Raw genomic sequence first — 18842 nt, forward strand, 5'->3', positions numbered from 1 at the left:
AATTATGAAACCCGTGTAATACACGGAGTTTTAACCTAGTAAGTGAATATGTAAAAAAGATTTAAAAAATAAGATATAAGTAACGGATAGGATAATTTCTTTGAAGAAAGTGTATACAGAGCATTACTTCTCTTTCTTTAAAAGAAAGTCATAAAAAAGATAATATATAAACAAGATGATGAGATAATCATATGTCCCCAGCCACAACTAAAACAAACATTCCCATTTTTATTGTTATTATTTATAGAGAGAAAGAAAAGGATTAAAAAGCAAAGGCGCCTCTTTTCTCCCCATATCTTTAATCACAAAACACTTGGTCATTGATTCCAGTTGGGCAGTGAAAACCCAACTGGCTTGTCCCAGTTTCTCCAATAATCATATCATATCCTCTTCTCTCTCTCTCTCTCTCTCTTTCTCTCTCTCTCTAAAAAGGTTTGTTCTTGATGCCTCTTTATGTTTCCAACAGACCACAGTATTACTTAATTCTTCATATTCTCTTCTTCCCATTTCTTGTCTTATTATTCTTGATGATTTCTTCTTGTTTTTGCCCAACAAGATGTGATTTCGATTGGTGTTTGCATCTGGGTATATCTGTTTCTTGATAATTACCAGTGTTATCATTGAATTCTGAGGTGGGTATGCTGCAAGATCCATCTGTACCTCATAAAGTTTCTGCCTTTTCATGATTTACCTGCTGTTGTTGAGTTTTCAAGCCTTTTTCTCAAGTGGGTGTTTGTGATAATAATAATGTCTTTGAATTACAAGATTTCTGGGTTAAATGGTACCAGTTCAAAGATGAGGAAGGTGAAGGAGCCTGCTAGAGGATGTAATAGTGTCTTGAATTGGAAAAGATTGCTCCTTTTTGTGTGGGTTATTGTTGTTTCAACTGGGTTTTGTTTGTTTTTCCTTAATGGTGTTTTTAGGACAAAGATTGAGGTAACAGGAACATGTAAAGATAATAAATCTTTGGTCTTGGTTGAACAGTTTAATGTCAGCAATGAACTTCTTCATGAGCTAGCTTCCTCATTTTATAAATCAGATCAGGTACTCTTTCTTTATTTAGTTTTAGTATTTAGAATTATGCCATTACAGCCTGTAGATGGTGCTAGAATTTAGGTCTAAAAGTTCATTTGGAGTGTCCTTTAGTTTGTCAAAGAAACCTTATAAGGCCGGAGGGTGTGGAGGCGCCACCGCGGCCACCTCACCTCCCATAGCGCCTGGAGGGCGCCACCACCCACACCGCCGTCTTCAAGGAGGGGGCGCCATGGTGGTTTCGCCAAGATGGTAACGAAGACTGAAGGGCTTTATCAATGAAGGATTGGTTAAATGGGGGGGGGGGGGGGGCTATAGCTTGAAGGGGCTTTATCCCACACCCTTCAAGTTAAGGGGAGAAGCCTTAAAGCCCCTGTGTGATGTGGCGTTGATAAAGCCCCTCCCACACCCTCCAGCCTAATAGTCAAGTTCGGACTTTGTAGTTTCGCTTAATTAATGTCTCATCTAACGGAATTGTAGTTCGGCCTTTGTATTCTAAAAATTAAGTGTTGGTGTCTTTCAGATAACTGCCTTGAAATGTACCAAACAATTGGGCGATAAATTGTCGACAAAACATGAAATAACTTGTTCTCTCAATGGTGTAACAAATATGGAATTGTCGGGTCAATGTCCTGTTCATGATGAGAAAGCTCCATTAGTACATGAAAAACTTGCACGAGAGCATGATAACGGTATTCTGAAGGTATGCATGTGGGTCCTCTTTGTAATTGCATTGTGTTCCCCGATTTCTTGTTTGTGGAAGAATCGTAAAGGGGAAATGAAGAAGAAAGAGCATACACAAAGCTCCTCAAGGAGTGCTGGAAAGTGGATGAAGAAGCTTCTAGTTCTTTTTGTGTTGGTTGGAGTTACGGTATCAATCTGGTTATTTTGGTACTTGAACGATGGTATTCAGTTAAGAAGAAGAGAAACTATAGCGAACATGTGTGATGAACGGGCGCGTATGTTGCAAGATCAATTCAACGTGAGCATGAATCATGTTCACGCGCTCGCTATTCTTGTCTCCACTTTTTATCATGGGAAACAACCTCCTGCTATTGATCAAGTAAGTTTTCATCGCTTTAACGTTTTCTTTCGTATAAAATTCTAAATTAAAAAAACTTTATGTAATGTTTTTACAGAAAACTTTTGGGGAATACACGGAAAGAACGTCTTTCGAGAGGCCGTTAACTAGCGGTGTTGCATACGCTTTGAGGGTGCGCCATTCTGAAAGGGAGAAATTTGAGAAAGAACATGGATGGACGATAAAGAAGATGGATACCGAAGATCAAGACCAAACATTGGCTCAAGATTGTGACCCTGCGAATCTCGATCCTTCACCTATTCAAGATGAATATGCTCCAGTTATCTTATCTCAAGAAACCGTTTCTCATATTGTCTCAATTGATATGATGTCCGGCAAGGTATCTATCTTCATCGAGCTTAAAAGGGTCTCATATTGTCCCCCCTTAAAAAAATTAGTGTGATTTGTAGCCAAAAATTCCGATCACCCCCCTTAAAAGTTCGGTTAAACCCCCCGATCTCACCCCCAGAATATAAATCCTGTGTCCGCCACGGATCTAACCCATGCTAAAAAGTTACCGAATAGACTCGAACCCATTGTGACTCCTTAGAGCCCCACCCGTTTTCCACCGCTAGTCTTCTTAGTTGCTTCATTATTGGCTAGTTAAATTATAATTTGATGACACATATCATGTAGTCTTAATTTTCTTTTATTTTTCATTATCCTTTAGGAAGACCGTGAAAACATTTTACGAGCAAGGGCATCTGGAAAAGGAGTCTTGACATCTCCTTTTAAGCTATTAAAATCAAACCATTTAGGCGTTGTGCTTACTTTTGCGGTTTACAACACTCATCTTCATCAAGATGCTACACCCGAACAGCGAATCAATGCAACTGTAGGGTAGGTTTAATGATGATACAGCTTATCTTTAATTAAAGATTTACCTTATTTAGATTGAATTATTGAACTGAAAACTTTATTAATGTAACAGGTATCTCGGTGCATCTTATGATGTCCCGTCACTAGTTGAGAAGCTTCTACACCAGCTAGCAAGCAAACAGACAATTGTTGTGAATGTTTACGACACAACAAATGCTTCGGCAGCCATTAACATGTACGGTCCCGAGGAGATTGATACGGGTTTTCTTCACATTAGCAGTCTTGATTTTGGTGATCCTTCTAGGAAGCATGAAATGCGCTGCAGGTTATATATCCGATAAAATTTTCACCTTTATATTTCAACAACACCGGGCCCACTAGAATTATTCTAAACCGGAATTTGTTTCCTAACAGGTTTAAGCAGAGGCCTCCTCCACCTTGGACCGCAATACTGGCGTCCGGTGGGGTGCTTATTATCACTTTTCTTCTCGGTCATATCTTTTACGCAGCTATAAACCGAATTGCAGCGGTCGAGCATGATTATAGAAAAATGATGGAGCTCAAACATCGCGCTGAAGCTGCAGATGTTGCAAAATCTCAGGTGCGTTTACAACAGTTTTATAACGGTTTTTGTTTTCATACCTCGCGGTTGTGATTTTGACCATAACTATGAAAGTTATCTCCATTTGTAGTTTCTTGCAACGGTTTCCCATGAAATCAGGACCCCGATGAACGGTGTTCTAGGCATGCTGCAGATGCTTATGGACACAAATCTCGATGCAAAGCAATTGGATTTTGCGCAAACGGCACATGCGAGTGGTAAAGATTTAATAAAGTTGATTAACGAGGTTCTTGATCAAGCGAAAATTGAATCGGGAAGGCTCGAGCTTGAGGAGGTCCCGTTCGAGCTGCGCACCATTCTCGATAATGTCGTGTCATTATTGTCAACCAAATCTCAAGAGAAGGGAATCGAGGTTGATACCATTGATACCAAACGGTCTATTTTGATTTGTTTATTTCTTAATCTGTTGCTATTATACATTTATCGTAACTAAAGATTTTGTTTTGTTCTTGTGGACGAGAAGTTGGCGGTTTATGTTTCTAATCAACTTCCTGAAGTTGTTGTTGGAGACCCGGGACGTTTCAGGCAGATAATCACAAACCTCGTTGAAAATTCACTTAAAGTTAGCACCTTTTCTCGTCTTTATACATAATAACACACACTACTCTGTGTTTTATGTTCTTCTACTCACATATGTTTCCTTTTGCAGTTCACTCATGATCGAGGACACATATTCGTGTCGGTACATCTAGCAGATGAAGTGACAGATGAAAATTACATGAAAATCTTTAATGGCTCAAAATCAAACGCAGTGTGTAATACTTTAAGCGGGCTTCCTGTGGTCGATAGGAAGAAAAGTTGGGAAAACTTTGAGAATTTAAGTCGCAAAGATATAAACGAATCCGAACAGATTAAAATATTAGTGACGGTTGAAGATACGGGCGTGGGAATCCCTATAAAGGCACAAAGCAGTATATTCACACCTTTTATGCAGGCTGACAGTTCCACATCAAGAACTTACGGTGGGACCGGGATTGGGTTGAGCATTAGCAAGCGATTGGTGGGTTTAATGAACGGTGAGATCGGGTTTGTTAGTGAACCGGGTACTGGAAGTACTTTCTCTTTTACGGGTGTTTTCATGAAAAAAGAAACATGCTCTCTTGATACCGTATTGCAACAGTATCATCCGGACACATCGGAGTTTAGGGGACTAAGGGCCTTGGTGATTGATCAGAAAAACATCAGAGCAGAAGTCACAAGATACCATCTTGAAAGAATGGGAATATCGGTTACGATCACATCTGATTTTGATTCTGCACAATCTTCCCAGTCGCCAATGTAGGTTATTTTTAGAGGTTGCGGGATTTTTTTTGGGGGGGGGGGGGGGGGGATTGGGTCGGGTTGGGTGACGGGTCAAATTGGTTGAGGATGAAATGGGTCATTTTTAGTACGAGTCAAAACGGACTCGGTCAGGTTTGGTTAGCCCAAAACACTTTTTGTACAGTTACGCATAGCATATGACTAAAAGATTGCATCTTTTTTATGGTATTTAACTTTTCGACTAATCTGGTTTTTATACCTTAAAAGTACATTTTTGGCGCCTTTCAACCCGTTTGACCCATTTCACTTTAGCTATTTTTCGGTTAGAAAAAATTAAACCATTCATAAGTAACACGTTTTGTTTATGACATCATTAACCATTTTTCCATGTGTAGTGATTCAGCGGTTTTTGCAATGGTTCTTATTGACCAAGAAGTTTGGGATAAGAAGAGTGGTCTTGCATTTCTTCGTGGCCTTAAAAGTAGCACGAAACTATTTCTGTTGGCTAACTCCGTAAGCCCTGCCATACAAGATGAGATCCAATCGGCTAACATGGTGGCAACCGTTGTGCCGAAGCCTCTAAGATTAAGCATCTTGATTTCTTGCTTTCAAGAAACAATTTCTGTAGGAAACACAAGTTTTTTAGCACGAAGAAAACCGTCAACTCTTGGGACTTTGTTACGCAATAAAAGAATCTTAGTTGTTGATGATAATATCGTCAATAGACGAGTTGCAGAAGGCGCGTTAAAGAAATACGGAGCTATTGTCATTTGTGTAGATAGCGGTAAAGCTGCGTTAGAGAAACTTAAACCGCCTCACTCTTTTCATGCTTGTTTCATGGATCTCCAAATGCCCGAAATGGACGGGTAAACACTAAACAACTCTCTCCCTTTGTTTTAATCGTCAGATGTGTAAAAAACCATTGGTAGTTACGTTAATGGTATCGGATCTTTGGTGTTGTTATAGGTTTGAAGCTACAAGACAAATTCGCAGGCTAGAGAGTATGGTTAACGAACAAATTGAATCCGGTGAAGTATCGATTGAAATGTTTGGAAATGCGGGTCATTGGCATACGCCTATTTTAGCAATGACGGCAGATGTGATTCAAGCGACAGATGAAGAATGCATGAAGTGTGGAATGGATGGGTATGTCTCAAAACCATTTGAAGAAGAACAACTGTATTCGGCTGCAGCTTGCTTTTTCGAGTCAGGTTAACGGTCTAATGGTCCGCTATAGTGGGTTGCACCAACTGACCTTAGTTAACCCATGGTTAGTTAGGTCTAGCATAGTGGGTTGCACCGGCTCAGCTAGCTAACCGAATGGTCTAACCAGTGATTAGCCACATAGCCATCGACGCAACATCCATCATACACTTTCATGATATTGCAATGGTAACTTGTTTACACAATCTTGAATTAATTACAAGATAATGTTATGATATTTTGATCTTATAAGCTTGTTTTGTTTTAATTTTCAGCGGTGATGGGCATCGGATCTGCATACGAGCCTTCGTTTACTGCTTTTCTGTGGCTAATAAAATCGGCATTGCAAACTCCTGTGGACTCGCGCGTCTTTCCATACACGGAAACAAGAGAACTCGACCCAAAAGATTGGTCGAATAGTCATGAAAACTTTGCGTTGCGCGTTTGTAGAAAAACTAACACGAGTTGTGTGTACATGTGTATAAAGGACCCTAATTCATATTAGGATAGATGTGTGCAATAGGATTTGTAAATTGGATTGTATTATTTTCCGTACATAATCATTTTTCATTCAGGTTTGTTTCATGTTTTGATTTTGATAGTAACAATGCTACAGTGACTTGTACATTGTGCATAGGATGTTGTAACTTGTAAACTACAGGAATGGTCCCTTCATTAGGCTATATATAATGCTTCTTTGATCTTAATGTTTAAGAAATTACAGATTTGATCCTTATGGTTTGGTTATTTTCACTAACAAACATTATAGTCTATTTCAATTTATATGAAATAACCATATGAACTTAACAGACTTTTTAAGAAATAGAGAAGAAGAAGAAACCTAGGGGCAGTAAAGAAATAATTATTTTTTCATATGAATTTAACAGACTTTTTAAGAATCACATGTGTTACCGATCAGTGAATAGTGACACTATAGATGTAACTTTTAAATAATTAACTTGTTGCGTCACGTGTCACAATTATGTAAGCATGAATTTCTTTTTTTTTCTTCTTTTATTTCACCTTTACGTATTGAAACCAATTACTTATTTGAATTAAGAAATGTATTATTTTATAATTCCTAAATGTTCGTTACGAACTATTTAATATTTCTCTAATTTACTCTAGATTTAAACAAGGCTAGTTTGAATAAAATTGAAGGTAATGGGTCCATTATTGAATAATAATTTGTATGCATATGTGACAAAAGTCCGCCTTTTCTCCATTAAAAAAGGGTATTGGGACAAAAAATTCAAGCTGGGAAGATAATAACCCTATCAATATCATCATCATCATTCGTACATACATACATACATTATACTTACATACAAACACATATATAAGTTCCAAGAAGAAAAATAGTTCTTCCTTTTTACTTTATTATGTATTTCTGTTATTTTAAGTGAAGGTGGATTTGTGGATTGACGTATGGTCAAGATCAAGAACCTTGTGCATTGTGGATTGTTTAGGCAACAAAGCAACAATGCCCAAAGCTTAAACGATTTGTACTCTATGCACTACAAGTTGTACAATCGACTCCGATTTCGGAGGTTTTTTTTGAACGACAAACTTGGATCACTGACGAACCACTAGAGTATAATCGTGTCACTAGCGAAACCACCCAATAATATCCATCTCCACTAGACATAATGCCTATACACCAATTCAGGAGGAAACCAATAAATATGGAAAAAAACCCCTTGTGGGAATCGAACCAGGACCTATTGATCCTAAAGTCTTATCCCACCCTATGATTGATATAATTTACTGGTGGAAACTTCCCATGTGGATGTGGAAGACAATGAGACACCTTTCACATGATCCAACACAAGCTATACAGTCATATTTGGATCTTGTTCATCATTTTCAGTAAAGTTCACATCTTTTGTCACATATATAAACCCCATATGTTTCTTCCATTCCCCCCTCTCTCTCTTAACAATTCAAAGAAAAATGTCACCTTTTCTGCTAAGGATTTTGCTCCCAATTCTGCTTCTTGTGGTCATACTCCCACAAAAATCTAGTAAGTAACCTTATCAGATCTCATTTTCATAAACTTCTTTAATTTCAAGTTGTTGGTGTTTTATATTTTATAATTTATACACCTACTAGACATACATATAATAAAGATATTATGTTCACCAATCTAACTTTAACTAACTGTAATCTTTCATTTACTTGTGGGTTGAATGTTGGTAAATTTAAGATGGGGAATTCGAGCAATGGTGCGTAGCAGATGTACAGGCGACAGATGTAGAACTACAAGCGGCGATAGATTATACGTGTGGTGAAGGGGGTGCAGATTGTAGCAAGATTCAAGAAAATCAACCTTGTTATTTTCCAAATACATTAGTAAACCATGCTTCATATGCATTTAATGCTTATTACCAAAAGTTCAAGCATAATGGTGCCTCTTGCTACTTCAATAGCGCCGCCATCACCACTGAAAAAGACCCCAGTAAGCACATTTCTCTTCGCTCGTTTATGTAATTAGTGTTTAAAAGTTGTAAAATAGATCTAAACGTTAGGATCGCGAAAGATTTGCCATCACACCCATGTGATTAAAGAATTGAAAACCATAATTTGGTTTTGTTTTTATCTTTATTAAGTCAAGAAAACAGACCATTTGAGTTCACATGCATGTTCCAACTTTACAGACTGTATTAATAATTAGTTTGCTTATTCACACAGGTTATGGTTCATGCCACTATGATTATACTCCATGATGCACCCGGGACAGCATACTGTGACAAGACATGATGCGTCGATGCATACAGATGTTTAATTGTTCGCTTTCTTGATTCATTTACCAAAGTTGTTTAAAGAATCTTTGTTTCGTCGCTTGCTATACGTTGGAAAGTTACTCGTTCTTCCCAAACTTCGCTTTGTCTACAAACAAACATATCAACGTACTTCTACAAACTTGTAATTTTAGATGAGATTAACGAACAAACACGTGAGAGAGAAAACAAAAGGGTAAACAAATACTTTTAGACTTCAACATGAAAATGCATAAAGGATGAGATGTTCATTTACTTCTTGCAAATGGAAAAACATAAACTATAACGATTAACGATTGATCCTTGTCTCTCTAGTTTTAGTAGTCGTAAAAATCCCTCATAATCATAAACCAAGAGGGACGTTATCACATTATTTTACCCGTTCGTCTTCAGGGGAACGCTGTTCTAGAACAGCAAGCTTCCCCAGGCGGCAATAAACGCAAATCCGCCAAGTGGGGCCACTTTAGCATATGTTCTGTCTTCAAGGAACGCCACCGTATAACACCTGCAATATTAAAGACCATATTTTTCATCTTTGACCAGTGTTAAAAAGAAATGAGGACGCTACCAGAACATGGTCCATACAGCTGTTGTAGCGATGAATCAATCTATGCCAACATAAGTGTCCTATGTAATTAATCTATTCAGACAAGTACAAAAACAAACATAATTTGAAGCTAAAAATATAAAATAAAACTTACGTCCCCGAGAAGGCGACAATTCCAGTTGCCAAAAGCCCTCCAAACTACAAATCACAAGCAAAATACACGAAACGATGAGCATAACATATTCAAACAGATGCATTTTCACATTTATAATATTCTAGACGATTGGAGGATGTTAAGTATTCTAGACATTCCGGGTCATGACACACGCGAGTGTCGGAAACTCGCAAAGTTTCTAACAGAGAACCATATCACCTTCAACACATCTCCCACAAGTCCTATTGCGAATGCAACCTTCTCTGGACCTCAATCATCACCAACGTTTCAATCTTGGATGTTTGACAGTGGTGCTTCCCACCATCTCACTTCATGTCCGTCTTCGCTTCACTCGGTTTCCGAGTATGGTGTCCCGGACGAGATCCTACTCGGCGACGGTACAACTCTTCCCATCTCACACATTGGCTCAGTTCATCATCATCATCATACTTAGTAAATCTCACCAATAGCAAAGCTAAGGTAGTGTCTGAGGAGGGTAAGATGTAGACAGCCTTACCTCTACCCCGTAGGAATAGAGAGGCTGCTTCCAGTGAGACCACCGGCTCGATGGTAGTTTTGCATCAAACCTTGAACATAAGGCACATTATACTCGACAATTAAGACAAAGGCCAATTAGTGCATGTACTCCCTTGTCTTTCGGCTATCAATGCCACCACATGATGCATGATTAATCATCCTCCTCTTTTAACATTATTTTCACGAAATTAGTAAAATAACGCTAAAATTAGTGCACTTTCACTTCCCCCCCCCCCCCCCCCCCCGAGCGCCCACACATTGGCTCAGTTAATATCTCTAATTCTGCTCACACATTACACTTACCTAATATACTTTGTGTTCCTAAATTATCTTGTTTCGGTTGCAAAATTATGCCGTACTAATAATGTTTCCGTTGAATTCTTTCCGTTTCATTTTCTTGTGAAGGATCTCAAAACGGGGGTGTCTCGGGGAGAACATAAATGATGTTTACTACATCAACTGCCTGAATCCTAGTCCTCAAGTCAATTCTGCAGTTTCGACTTCACCAATCCAATGGCATCACAAACTTGGACATCCTTACCCATGGATGGTGCTAAGGTGGTCACCACACACTCTCAAACCCTCACACTTGCTTGACGATGGTACTCCACGGGTTGATCCAACTCCATATAGACGGCTCGTTGCAATACCTTGCTTTCACACAACCCGACATCTCATTTGCGGTCAGTCAATCGACTATCACAATTCATGCACTCTCCGTCCCAAACACATTGGCAAGCTCTCAAGCAGCTTCTTCGTCAATCGACTACTAGTATGGAATGAGAATTATAGAGCCAAAATAGCTTGTGTAACTTCACAGAATACCAGTGGGTGAATTCAAAAAAATAAATAAAACAGAAGAGAGAGAGAGGTTCTTACGATATTAGGGTTTTTAGCCATGGGAGCACCAACCAATGCAGCAGTATGAACTAAATGGTATAGAGAAGCAGTGTTCCACACCTGTCAGACAGACAGACAATATAGTTAAGGTTCCATAAACACAAACAAAGTAAATGAAATTCAAAGAAAGTAAAACACCTCTTTGTAAGATGGATTGGTGGGTTTGAAACCATGAGCCCCATATGTGCCTAATCCAAGGGCTGCCATTCCTGTTTTATTTTTTTTTTTCAAATGGATTTAACAATAATAATAATGGGATGGGATGGATGATTGAAAACAACAAATTGGATGCCAAAAACTTACCAGATATTGCAGCAACTTTGTGCCAAATTAGAGGATTCATCCTCACACACCAAATGTTCTGAAAACTTGTGCGAAGATCAAATTCAAGACTTTACTGATTGATTGATTCTATGGTGAGGAAACACACAACGTCAAGAAGAAGAAGAATAAATTACACTATGATACCCATAGTCTTTGGATTCATACTATTACCACAATAGGTTTTCAAAACATATATGAAAACCAGGGATAATTGATCAAAATATATTAAACTAGGTTATAACCCCGTGTATTACACGGGTTAAGTAGATAAAAAAATCAAATAGTTAATAACGAATATTTAACAATTATAAAACGATATTTTTAAGACGCTTTTCTGATATCCAAACAAAATTATGTGTAATGTATGATAAAAATTTGTGATGTTTGTCAAGTTTATAAATATGAAAGCATTTGAACCATCGATTAGACGACAGACTGTATCATCGACTTTCTCACGAGTTTTAACAGTCATGTGAACATACATTTAATAACCCAAGTTTATTTAAATAATAGTGGTCTTAATTTATTAGTTCTAAAAAAATGTTGAAATGTCCAGATTAGGCATATAGCAATTATCCAATTAGATAAACTTATGATAAATGTAAATTTAAGAGTAAAATGCACGGATAGTCCCTGTGGTTTTGTAAAATAACACCTATAGTCCCCAACTTTTGTAAAATGCATGAAGAAGGCGTGTATCGATGAGGAGTTGGAGGTGGTGAGGGCGAGGGTGGGGTGGGGCCACTTGAGTTAACTTTATCCTTTAATATTTTAATATTTTTAATATAGTAAGGGCATTAAGGTCATTTCACACTCACTTAACTGAGAAAACTGACCCCCATCCACTCCAGGGACTATCCGAGTGACAAACTGTCAAACCACTGGGAGCACCGATGTAATTTCTAAAAGTTGGGGAATATAGATGTTATTTTACAAAACCACAATGACTATCCGTGCATTTTACTCTAAATTTAATAATTTAAATTAAATAATAATTATCTACGATTAAGGAATTAAGATATAATTTCTAACCTAATAGTTAATATAAATAAATAATAAGATATTTTATGAAACTTTATCCATAATTTTTTAAATGCTTGAAACATATTAAATTTAATAATTTAAATTAAATAATCTCTATCTTTAATAAAAGAACAAGGTTGGGACACATGTCCCCTCCACATTCATTTGAGACACATGTCCCCTTCTCCTTTCATTTGCTACCGTGTTCTTTATTAAGCTTGTTCACGTCTCCTTTTTTAAAACTGGGCTTTTTTTGTTTCATGTATTCCTCCAAACCCTAATCTTCTCCCTAAAATATTCAGCCGTTTCTCAATCTATTTTTTTCCTCTCAGTCAATTGTAAGATGCTTCTCCTACATCAAAGATCTATTTTTTTCTACTCTTCACCTTCATCGCAATCTAACAGGTATTTGGAGGTTCGATTTCTGTTGATTTACTTCGATTTATTTGGGGTAAAATCATTGCAAGCTTGTGTTCCACATATAAGATATATTCTCATTAGCCCACGTAAGTTCAATAAGGTATCATTTCATCATCAATCTTCTACCAACCTTCCAGATCAGTTGCTTTCAACTTTATTAAACCCTAATTAGGTGAAGTTTGTGATTTAGCGGAGCATCCAACTTCATTCGTCACCGGAAACTTCAAATTTCAGGTATCTATTGCAGTTTTTGACCTAATTTTGTTCTAATTGCACGTGTTTATGTTGAATTATGTATAATCAGAATGTTTTAGAGCTAAATTTGAAGTTAATTGGTTGGTGATTGGATGTTTATTAGGTTTAGGTTAGGTTCTAACTCTGAATTTGTGTGTAGTGTTATTTTCATCCATGGCCCCTGTTAACAACAATGATGAACACCCACCAAAATTCAAAGTCAAAGAATCATCGGAAGTGGCAATTGGGGCAGTGTTGCTTCCAAACTCATTGCCTCCAACACGTTAAAGCTCTCATCTTTTCATGGTTTGTTGATATTGGATTCATTTGCATTTCTTATTTTTTTAATGTGTTCGTGAAAAATTATGTTTGATCTTGAATTTTTAGATGAAGTGAAGATGTCGGTGGAGATGTGGGTGTTTGAATAAATATTGCCTTGTGGTGAAAAACTCACAGATGCCATTAATCGAACCAATGTAATTGTTTTTGTTTCCCCCAATTTTCAAGATTATTTTTCAAGATTGTATTTTTCGTCTGAAAGTTTTGATTTGTCCGAAAGTTTTATTTTTTTTGTTGATTAACAGGAAAATGTGAAATATTTACTGGGGATTAAGCTTGGGCATAATGTTGTTGCTGGCCCAGATCTTGAAAATGCCGGTATCGTTTGGTAACAACTTTTATTCTAGGAATGAAAAAAGAAGCGTATTTCTTCCATATTTACAGGAATTTTAATAAAATCTACATGTATAATATTTCTAAAATTTTCTTCTACTGTATCGCTAGAAATGAAATAGCACCCGCTATTTCATGGCCATCGCTGATAGGTGATTTAAATGTGTATCTATAGTATTGTTGAGAATTCCGTAGTTCCTTATAATTCGAGCACATCATTTGAGTTTATGTTGATCAACTTTCAGCTTGGATAAAGTATGCCACTGTTGACTCTAATAGATTTACTGCAATGGCTATTAGCAACATTGCTTTAGCTGATATAGGTGTTCCTAAATCATTCTTAGAATCATTTCCAAAGGTATCATTTGATGAACTGGTTGACTCTAAGCATTTTCTTAAACCTTGCGAATAAATCAACCAAAAAGTCAAGGTTGAATTTGGTGTTATTATTGATAATACATTCATTCTTTGCAGAATGTAAAAGGTAGCTTGGGTGTTCTTATTCATTGATATATTTGTTGGAAAAATATTGTCAGAAGCATTTATGGGTCAGATGATACACTCCAGGTAATATAAGGAGTATCCTTTATTTAACTTCAAGATGTAACCTTTGACTTGTGTGGTCAAGCTTATTACTTTTCATTAGACCTGGAAAACGGGTCGGGTTGGGTCATGGGTCAAAATGGGTTTGGGTCAAAACGGGTTCGGGTCAAAACGTGTCAATTAAAAAACGGGTTGTTTTGGTTCGGGTCAAAACGGGTTTGGGTTGAAACAGGTTCGGGTCAGAACGGGTTTCGGGTCGGAACGGGTTTCGGGTCGGAACGGGTTTCGGGTCGGAACGGGTTTCGGGTCGGAACGGGTTTCGGGTCGGGTTGGGTTGAAAGAAGTTGTCATTCTTAATAAATTGATGGGATTCAAAGATGGTGGTGGCACTGATATATGTTAAAATGGTGTTGGTGCTTATTTTATGAAGGTAGTGACATCCTAGGTTTAGATCTGGGTACGTCTTTTTGCAACATTAAATCTTAAAAAAATCCTAGGATTCTCCATGATGATTGTTGCTTCTACTGAATATCGATTCTCGATTGGGGTGGTGCTTGGTCATGATTAACTTAATTTTTTGGATCTGGTTTTAGCTTTAATTTCAATGGAATAGTAATATTTTCGCGTCGAAATAGTACGGGTTGAAACGGTTCGCGTCGAAATGGTTCGGTTCGAAACGGTACGGGTCGAAACGGTTCGCGTCAAAATCGTTCGCGTCGAAACGGTTCGCTTAGAAACGGTACGGGTCGAAACGTTACGGGTCGAAACGGTTCGATTAGAAACGGTACTGGTCGAAACGTTACGGGTCGAAACAGTTCGATTAGAAACGTTACTGGTCGAAACGATTCGATTAGAAATATTAGCTGTTGAAACGGTCCGCTTAGAAATTTATAATATTTATATTACTTTTGAGTCAAGTAGTTTGTTTGACTGCGAAACTCAACTCATCATTTCATTAACATTGAATATCTTGTGTCCACACACAACTTTTGGAGGCATAATACAATGCCAGTGGAGCTGTGGACTTTCTCATTTACTACAGGGGACATCTTTTTAGTAGATACTCAAATGGGATAGTTAAGGTTACATATATATTAGACGAGAGTCAACAACAAGTTCTTTCTTGATTAGTTGTTATGAAATAACTATGGTGATAAAATTAGAAACATAAAACTTAATAAACTGAAAACAATAATGACTCGATCTATACATAATAAATAACTATTTAATTGTTCTTTTCTGAATCTTTTTAGCAATTTTATATTCTCTCTTTATTTTTGCCCCTTTTGTTGTTCTAGGGCTTTTGCATTTATTTGTCTTTCTGTTTACTTGAAAAAAGTTATATTTGGTAAGTTATGTTTACTTGGTAGCTTCACCATTGATGCATTTTGAAGGAAAACACATGGTTCAAAGAAATAAATTTCTAATTTTTGATTTAGTTATTTTTTTTTCTTACGTCTCTTCATCAAATGTTTACATTTTGTGTAACTATTTGGCTATTTTAGTCTTTAAATTTGTTTTTTTTTTGTTTCATTAGCAGGTTAGATGTTTATATACATGATTATTTGGTAACGAGAGATTTGAAAGCTTCTGCTCAGGCATTTCAAGCTGAAGGAAAAGTCTCATCTGACCCTGTTGGTAAGAATTTATTGCAAAGATGATTATTTTATATATAAGAAATAACGATTTTTTGTTCTTTTTAGTTCATATAGTTTTTAAATTATATAAATGGTGTGTAATTTCGGCAGCTATTGACGCCACCGGTGACTTTCTTTTTGACTTTGCATCAACATGGTAATAAATCTCTTCCCAAAAAAATTGTTCACTTTTTTTACTTTTCATCATTCCTAAAGTAAAAAAAGCTGTAAAACTAAATAAACCATGTGTCCTTACTTTGACCTATAAGTTTGACCTTCTCAAAGGTCTTCTCTCTCCATTTGACCTTACATAAATGGATTCTTACTTTCTGCAACATAATACTTTTTAGATCAGTTTTGAAATAGATAATGTTGGTCAACTATAAAGACAGATTATACATTTCAAATTGTTTCACATTTTAGTTATCTAACTACCTAATCATGAAACTTAACCTTTTATGTATACTTTCATATACCCTCAAATAGATTTGTTGTTTTGTTTCATCACCAGCTATTTATAAAGACTACCACAACTCTCATATTTCAACATCCAAAATTACATTCTTGCATTTTACTATTTTGCTTGTCAAACTCTCAACTCATGGAGCACGGGTACATCTCTAATAACTTTGCATATCATAATTTACACATTCATATCATATTTTATAATTAATACTAAATATATATTTTATGGTACGGTAACATCACCTATTTGAAGGACTTGGATTTGGCTCGTCGTGTTTACACTGTGAAGGTTCGTATACTCCGGTTATGGAAGCAACCCATGTATAACAATCCAAAATAGTTTTACTCGATCGAAATGATTGTGGTTGACGAACAGGTATATGTTTCAAAAATCTAATTTTTAAATATTTCACATTTTGTCAGTTATTATATTTTTCATCTTTTATGTTGTAGGGAACAAAGATGCAAGCCAATGTTATCCGAAGATGGTTTCCCAAGTTTGAGCATCTTTTAAATGAATTAGGTAACATGTTTCAAGAGTTACAAGACGAGATGGCCTCAAAGTTGTTATGCTAGATAGTGATGGTAATCTTTCAAATACAACATCAAATGTTTTATACAACGAAGTTTTTAGAAATTTGTAACGTATGTTTATATATTTTTTTGCACATCTTTCATGTCAGATTATTTAGTTTGTTATTTATTTTCTTTTTTTATTATTTTATTTTAGATTAACATTAATTTCTATTATTTCATACTATAAACAAACATTTCAGAGGACATTCTAAAAAAATGAAGATGTCGACTTATATTTCCTGAACAACTTACTAAATTGAAATTTGTGTTCATAAAATTATAAATTGAACTGACAAGCGTCAAAACATTATTATTTTAAATTACTTGGTTACATGTTTTTTTCTATTCTTTAAAAAAATCATACATCATATTTATTAATATGTTTTAAATTTTATTTTTTGAACCCGTGTGTCACACGGGATATAAGCTAGTAATTATATATAATTAATGATTAACTTACAAAATCTTATTTTCTGTTTTAGTTTTTGTTACTTGATGCTTGCTAACGGCAATGCTATGGCCTAGGCTATCGCATTATCCGATAATGTTTTTTCTTCAGGTGTTTGCGTTATAAATCTGTATGGTTTAAGTATCATACAATTTGGTTAAACTCAAAAACAGAATATATACAGGTATACATTGCTAATAATTTGTTCTGTTGATGCTTTCTTTACTTGATAATTCAACAAAACTCTAGGTTATTTTTAATCGTAGACGTGACGTGGTAAGGTTTCTTAACATTAGTTGTAAATAAATAATAAGATATTTTATGAAACTTTATCCGTAATTTTTTAAATGTTTGAAACATATTAAATTTAATAATTTAAATTAAATAATAATTATATATAATTAATGATGGTCTAGAATAATGACAAGTGTCCCAAAGTTGGTTTCTTTTATTATAGTAGATAGATAAAATAATTTGTTATTTTTTTATCTAGGTTAAATAAATTAATTGTTAATTTATTTATCTTGGAATTATTTAAATTTATTAAATAATTTAATCGGATAAATCCTAGCCTAATAGAGATAAATATGGGCATATGTTAGAGATAAACCTAAATCAGGTTTTGAGGTTATAAACAGGGATCAAAGCTTTGATTTTTTGGTTGAACAAGTGGGATCAAAAAAACCTAAAAACCCTAACTTCCCTCTCTCTCTTTTTCCGTTCGCAACCGTCCGACCATCCACTCTGGCACTCACTCTGCCGGTCGCCGCTCTTCTGTTAATCGCGGCCCCGGGCCCACCCGGCTCCACTGCACCCATGCTGTTGTTCCACGTCGTTGATCCACTCACCTCTCTAACGCGCCACCCGGTTCTTCGATCTTGTTTCAAGTGTTGATTCTAGGAACTTCTAGGTACCTGAACTCGTCAACTAGTGTGACGTTTGTTGGATCCATCATGCGTGTTCTTTCGGTTTTTTGTCAAAGGTATAAAACCATAAACACCTTATGGTTGTATTAGTTAATTGTTTAAACAAATTGTATTTTGATCACATATAGGACTAAATCGGATCTAATAAATAATAAACTTGATTACCATTGGATATTACTAAATAATAAACTTGGATTTTATTAAAGTTAAATTGTACACCGATTCCCCAACAGATAGGTGCTTTTACATTCGTTTAAATGTTATATTTTAAGTCGGTCTATGTTTTATTTGTAAAAAAATTAGTTTGACAAAAAGATTAAGACTTTATCTTTTTTATGATGACTGTGATGTAAATAAATCGTGTCCTAGAACCATTTGATGTTTGTGTTTATTATTCAATATGTTGTATTTTTATAGGTTATTTAAAACCCTTTTAATAGTTTGGTTATTTGGAAGCCTTAGTTGTAACACATAGAATGATAAAATATATAGGTTATATGGATATATTAAATTAAAAACAACTAACAATGAAGTTTCCAAAATTAAATGAAACATTCATGAAACCTTATGGATTGAATAGTACTATAATCACATTCAACATGTTAACACCTAAAACTTGAAATATTTTCAATAAACAAG

At 35.8% G+C, this 18842-nt stretch overlaps 3 protein-coding genes and 1 long non-coding RNA gene across 14 annotated transcripts; 3 read left to right on the plus strand and 1 right to left on the minus strand.

Moving 5' to 3' along the window:
* Positions 1-266: 266 nt before the first annotated feature.
* Positions 267-6720, plus strand: LOC110886040 (histidine kinase 2). The gene is made up of 12 exons (XM_022133801.2): positions 267-1044; positions 1556-2095; positions 2172-2453; positions 2784-2953; positions 3045-3257; positions 3347-3533; positions 3625-3906; positions 4018-4116; positions 4204-4832; positions 5210-5680; positions 5781-6206; positions 6293-6720. Exons 1-11 carry the CDS (start codon positions 748-750, stop codon positions 6028-6030), a joined length of 3420 nt encoding a protein of 1139 aa, XP_021989493.1. The 5' UTR covers positions 267-747; the 3' UTR covers positions 6031-6206; positions 6293-6720.
* Positions 6721-7879: 1159 nt separating this feature from the next.
* Positions 7880-8895, plus strand: LOC110886038 (glucan endo-1,3-beta-glucosidase 12). Its single transcript, XM_022133798.2, has 3 exons — positions 7880-8040; positions 8224-8475; positions 8709-8895. The coding sequence occupies exons 1-3, from the start codon at positions 7971-7973 to the stop codon at positions 8741-8743; spliced, it is 357 nt and encodes a 118-aa protein (XP_021989490.1). The 5' UTR covers positions 7880-7970; the 3' UTR covers positions 8744-8895.
* An 84-nt stretch (positions 8896-8979) lies between these two features.
* Positions 8980-11400, minus strand: LOC110886039 (transmembrane protein 256 homolog). The gene is made up of 5 exons (XM_022133800.2): positions 11239-11400; positions 11074-11144; positions 10915-10995; positions 9499-9542; positions 8980-9302 (listed from the first exon to the last, which is right to left on the minus strand). Exons 1-5 carry the CDS (start codon positions 11276-11278, stop codon positions 9203-9205), a joined length of 336 nt encoding a protein of 111 aa, XP_021989492.1. The 5' UTR covers positions 11279-11400; the 3' UTR covers positions 8980-9202.
* Positions 11401-12514: 1114 nt separating this feature from the next.
* Positions 12515-16928, plus strand: LOC110882941. Of its 11 annotated transcripts, none has more exons than XR_004869673.1 (12): positions 12515-12802; positions 12893-12936; positions 13097-13242; positions 13324-13412; positions 13521-13603; positions 13854-13966; positions 14083-14175; positions 15692-15789; positions 15900-15945; positions 16300-16400; positions 16507-16629; positions 16707-16928. It is a non-coding gene; the product is annotated as an uncharacterized LOC110882941 (long non-coding RNA). The 11 variants fall into 11 exon arrangements; XR_004869675.1 differs by having other exon boundaries at positions 13521-13593; XR_004869674.1 differs by having other exon boundaries at positions 12529-12620; positions 12688-12802; positions 13521-13966.
* The last annotated feature ends 1914 nt before the right edge of the window (positions 16929-18842 follow it).

This window comes from Helianthus annuus, chromosome 10 (genome assembly GCF_002127325.2).
Source record: "Helianthus annuus cultivar XRQ/B chromosome 10, HanXRQr2.0-SUNRISE, whole genome shotgun sequence".
Lineage (NCBI taxonomy): Eukaryota > Viridiplantae > Streptophyta > Magnoliopsida > Asterales > Asteraceae > Helianthus > Helianthus annuus.

Coding starts and splice junctions, on each gene's coding strand:
- LOC110886039 (XM_022133800.2), bottom strand. CDS start 11,278: ATGAATCCTCTAATTTGGCACAAAGTTGCTGCAATATCTG. Junction 11,145..11,238: donor CAAAGTTGCTGCAATATCTG/GTAAGTTTTTGG, acceptor AAAATAAAACAG/GAATGGCAGCCCTTGGATTA. Junction 9,303..9,498: donor ATTGTCGCCTTCTCGGGGAC/GTAAGTTTTATT, acceptor TTAATATTGCAG/GTGTTATACGGTGGCGTTCC.
- LOC110886040 (XM_022133801.2), top strand. CDS start 748: ATGTCTTTGAATTACAAGATTTCTGGGTTAAATGGTACCAGTTCAAAG. Junction 1,045..1,555: donor CATTTTATAAATCAGATCAG/GTACTCTTTCTT, acceptor GGTGTCTTTCAG/ATAACTGCCTTGAAATGTAC. Junction 3,258..3,346: donor AAGCATGAAATGCGCTGCAG/GTTATATATCCG, acceptor GTTTCCTAACAG/GTTTAAGCAGAGGCCTCCTC.
- LOC110886038 (XM_022133798.2), top strand. CDS start 7,971: ATGTCACCTTTTCTGCTAAGGATTTTGCTCCCAATTCTGCTTCTTGTG. Junction 8,041..8,223: donor CATACTCCCACAAAAATCTA/GTAAGTAACCTT, acceptor GGTAAATTTAAG/ATGGGGAATTCGAGCAATGG. Junction 8,476..8,708: donor CACCACTGAAAAAGACCCCA/GTAAGCACATTT, acceptor TTATTCACACAG/GTTATGGTTCATGCCACTAT.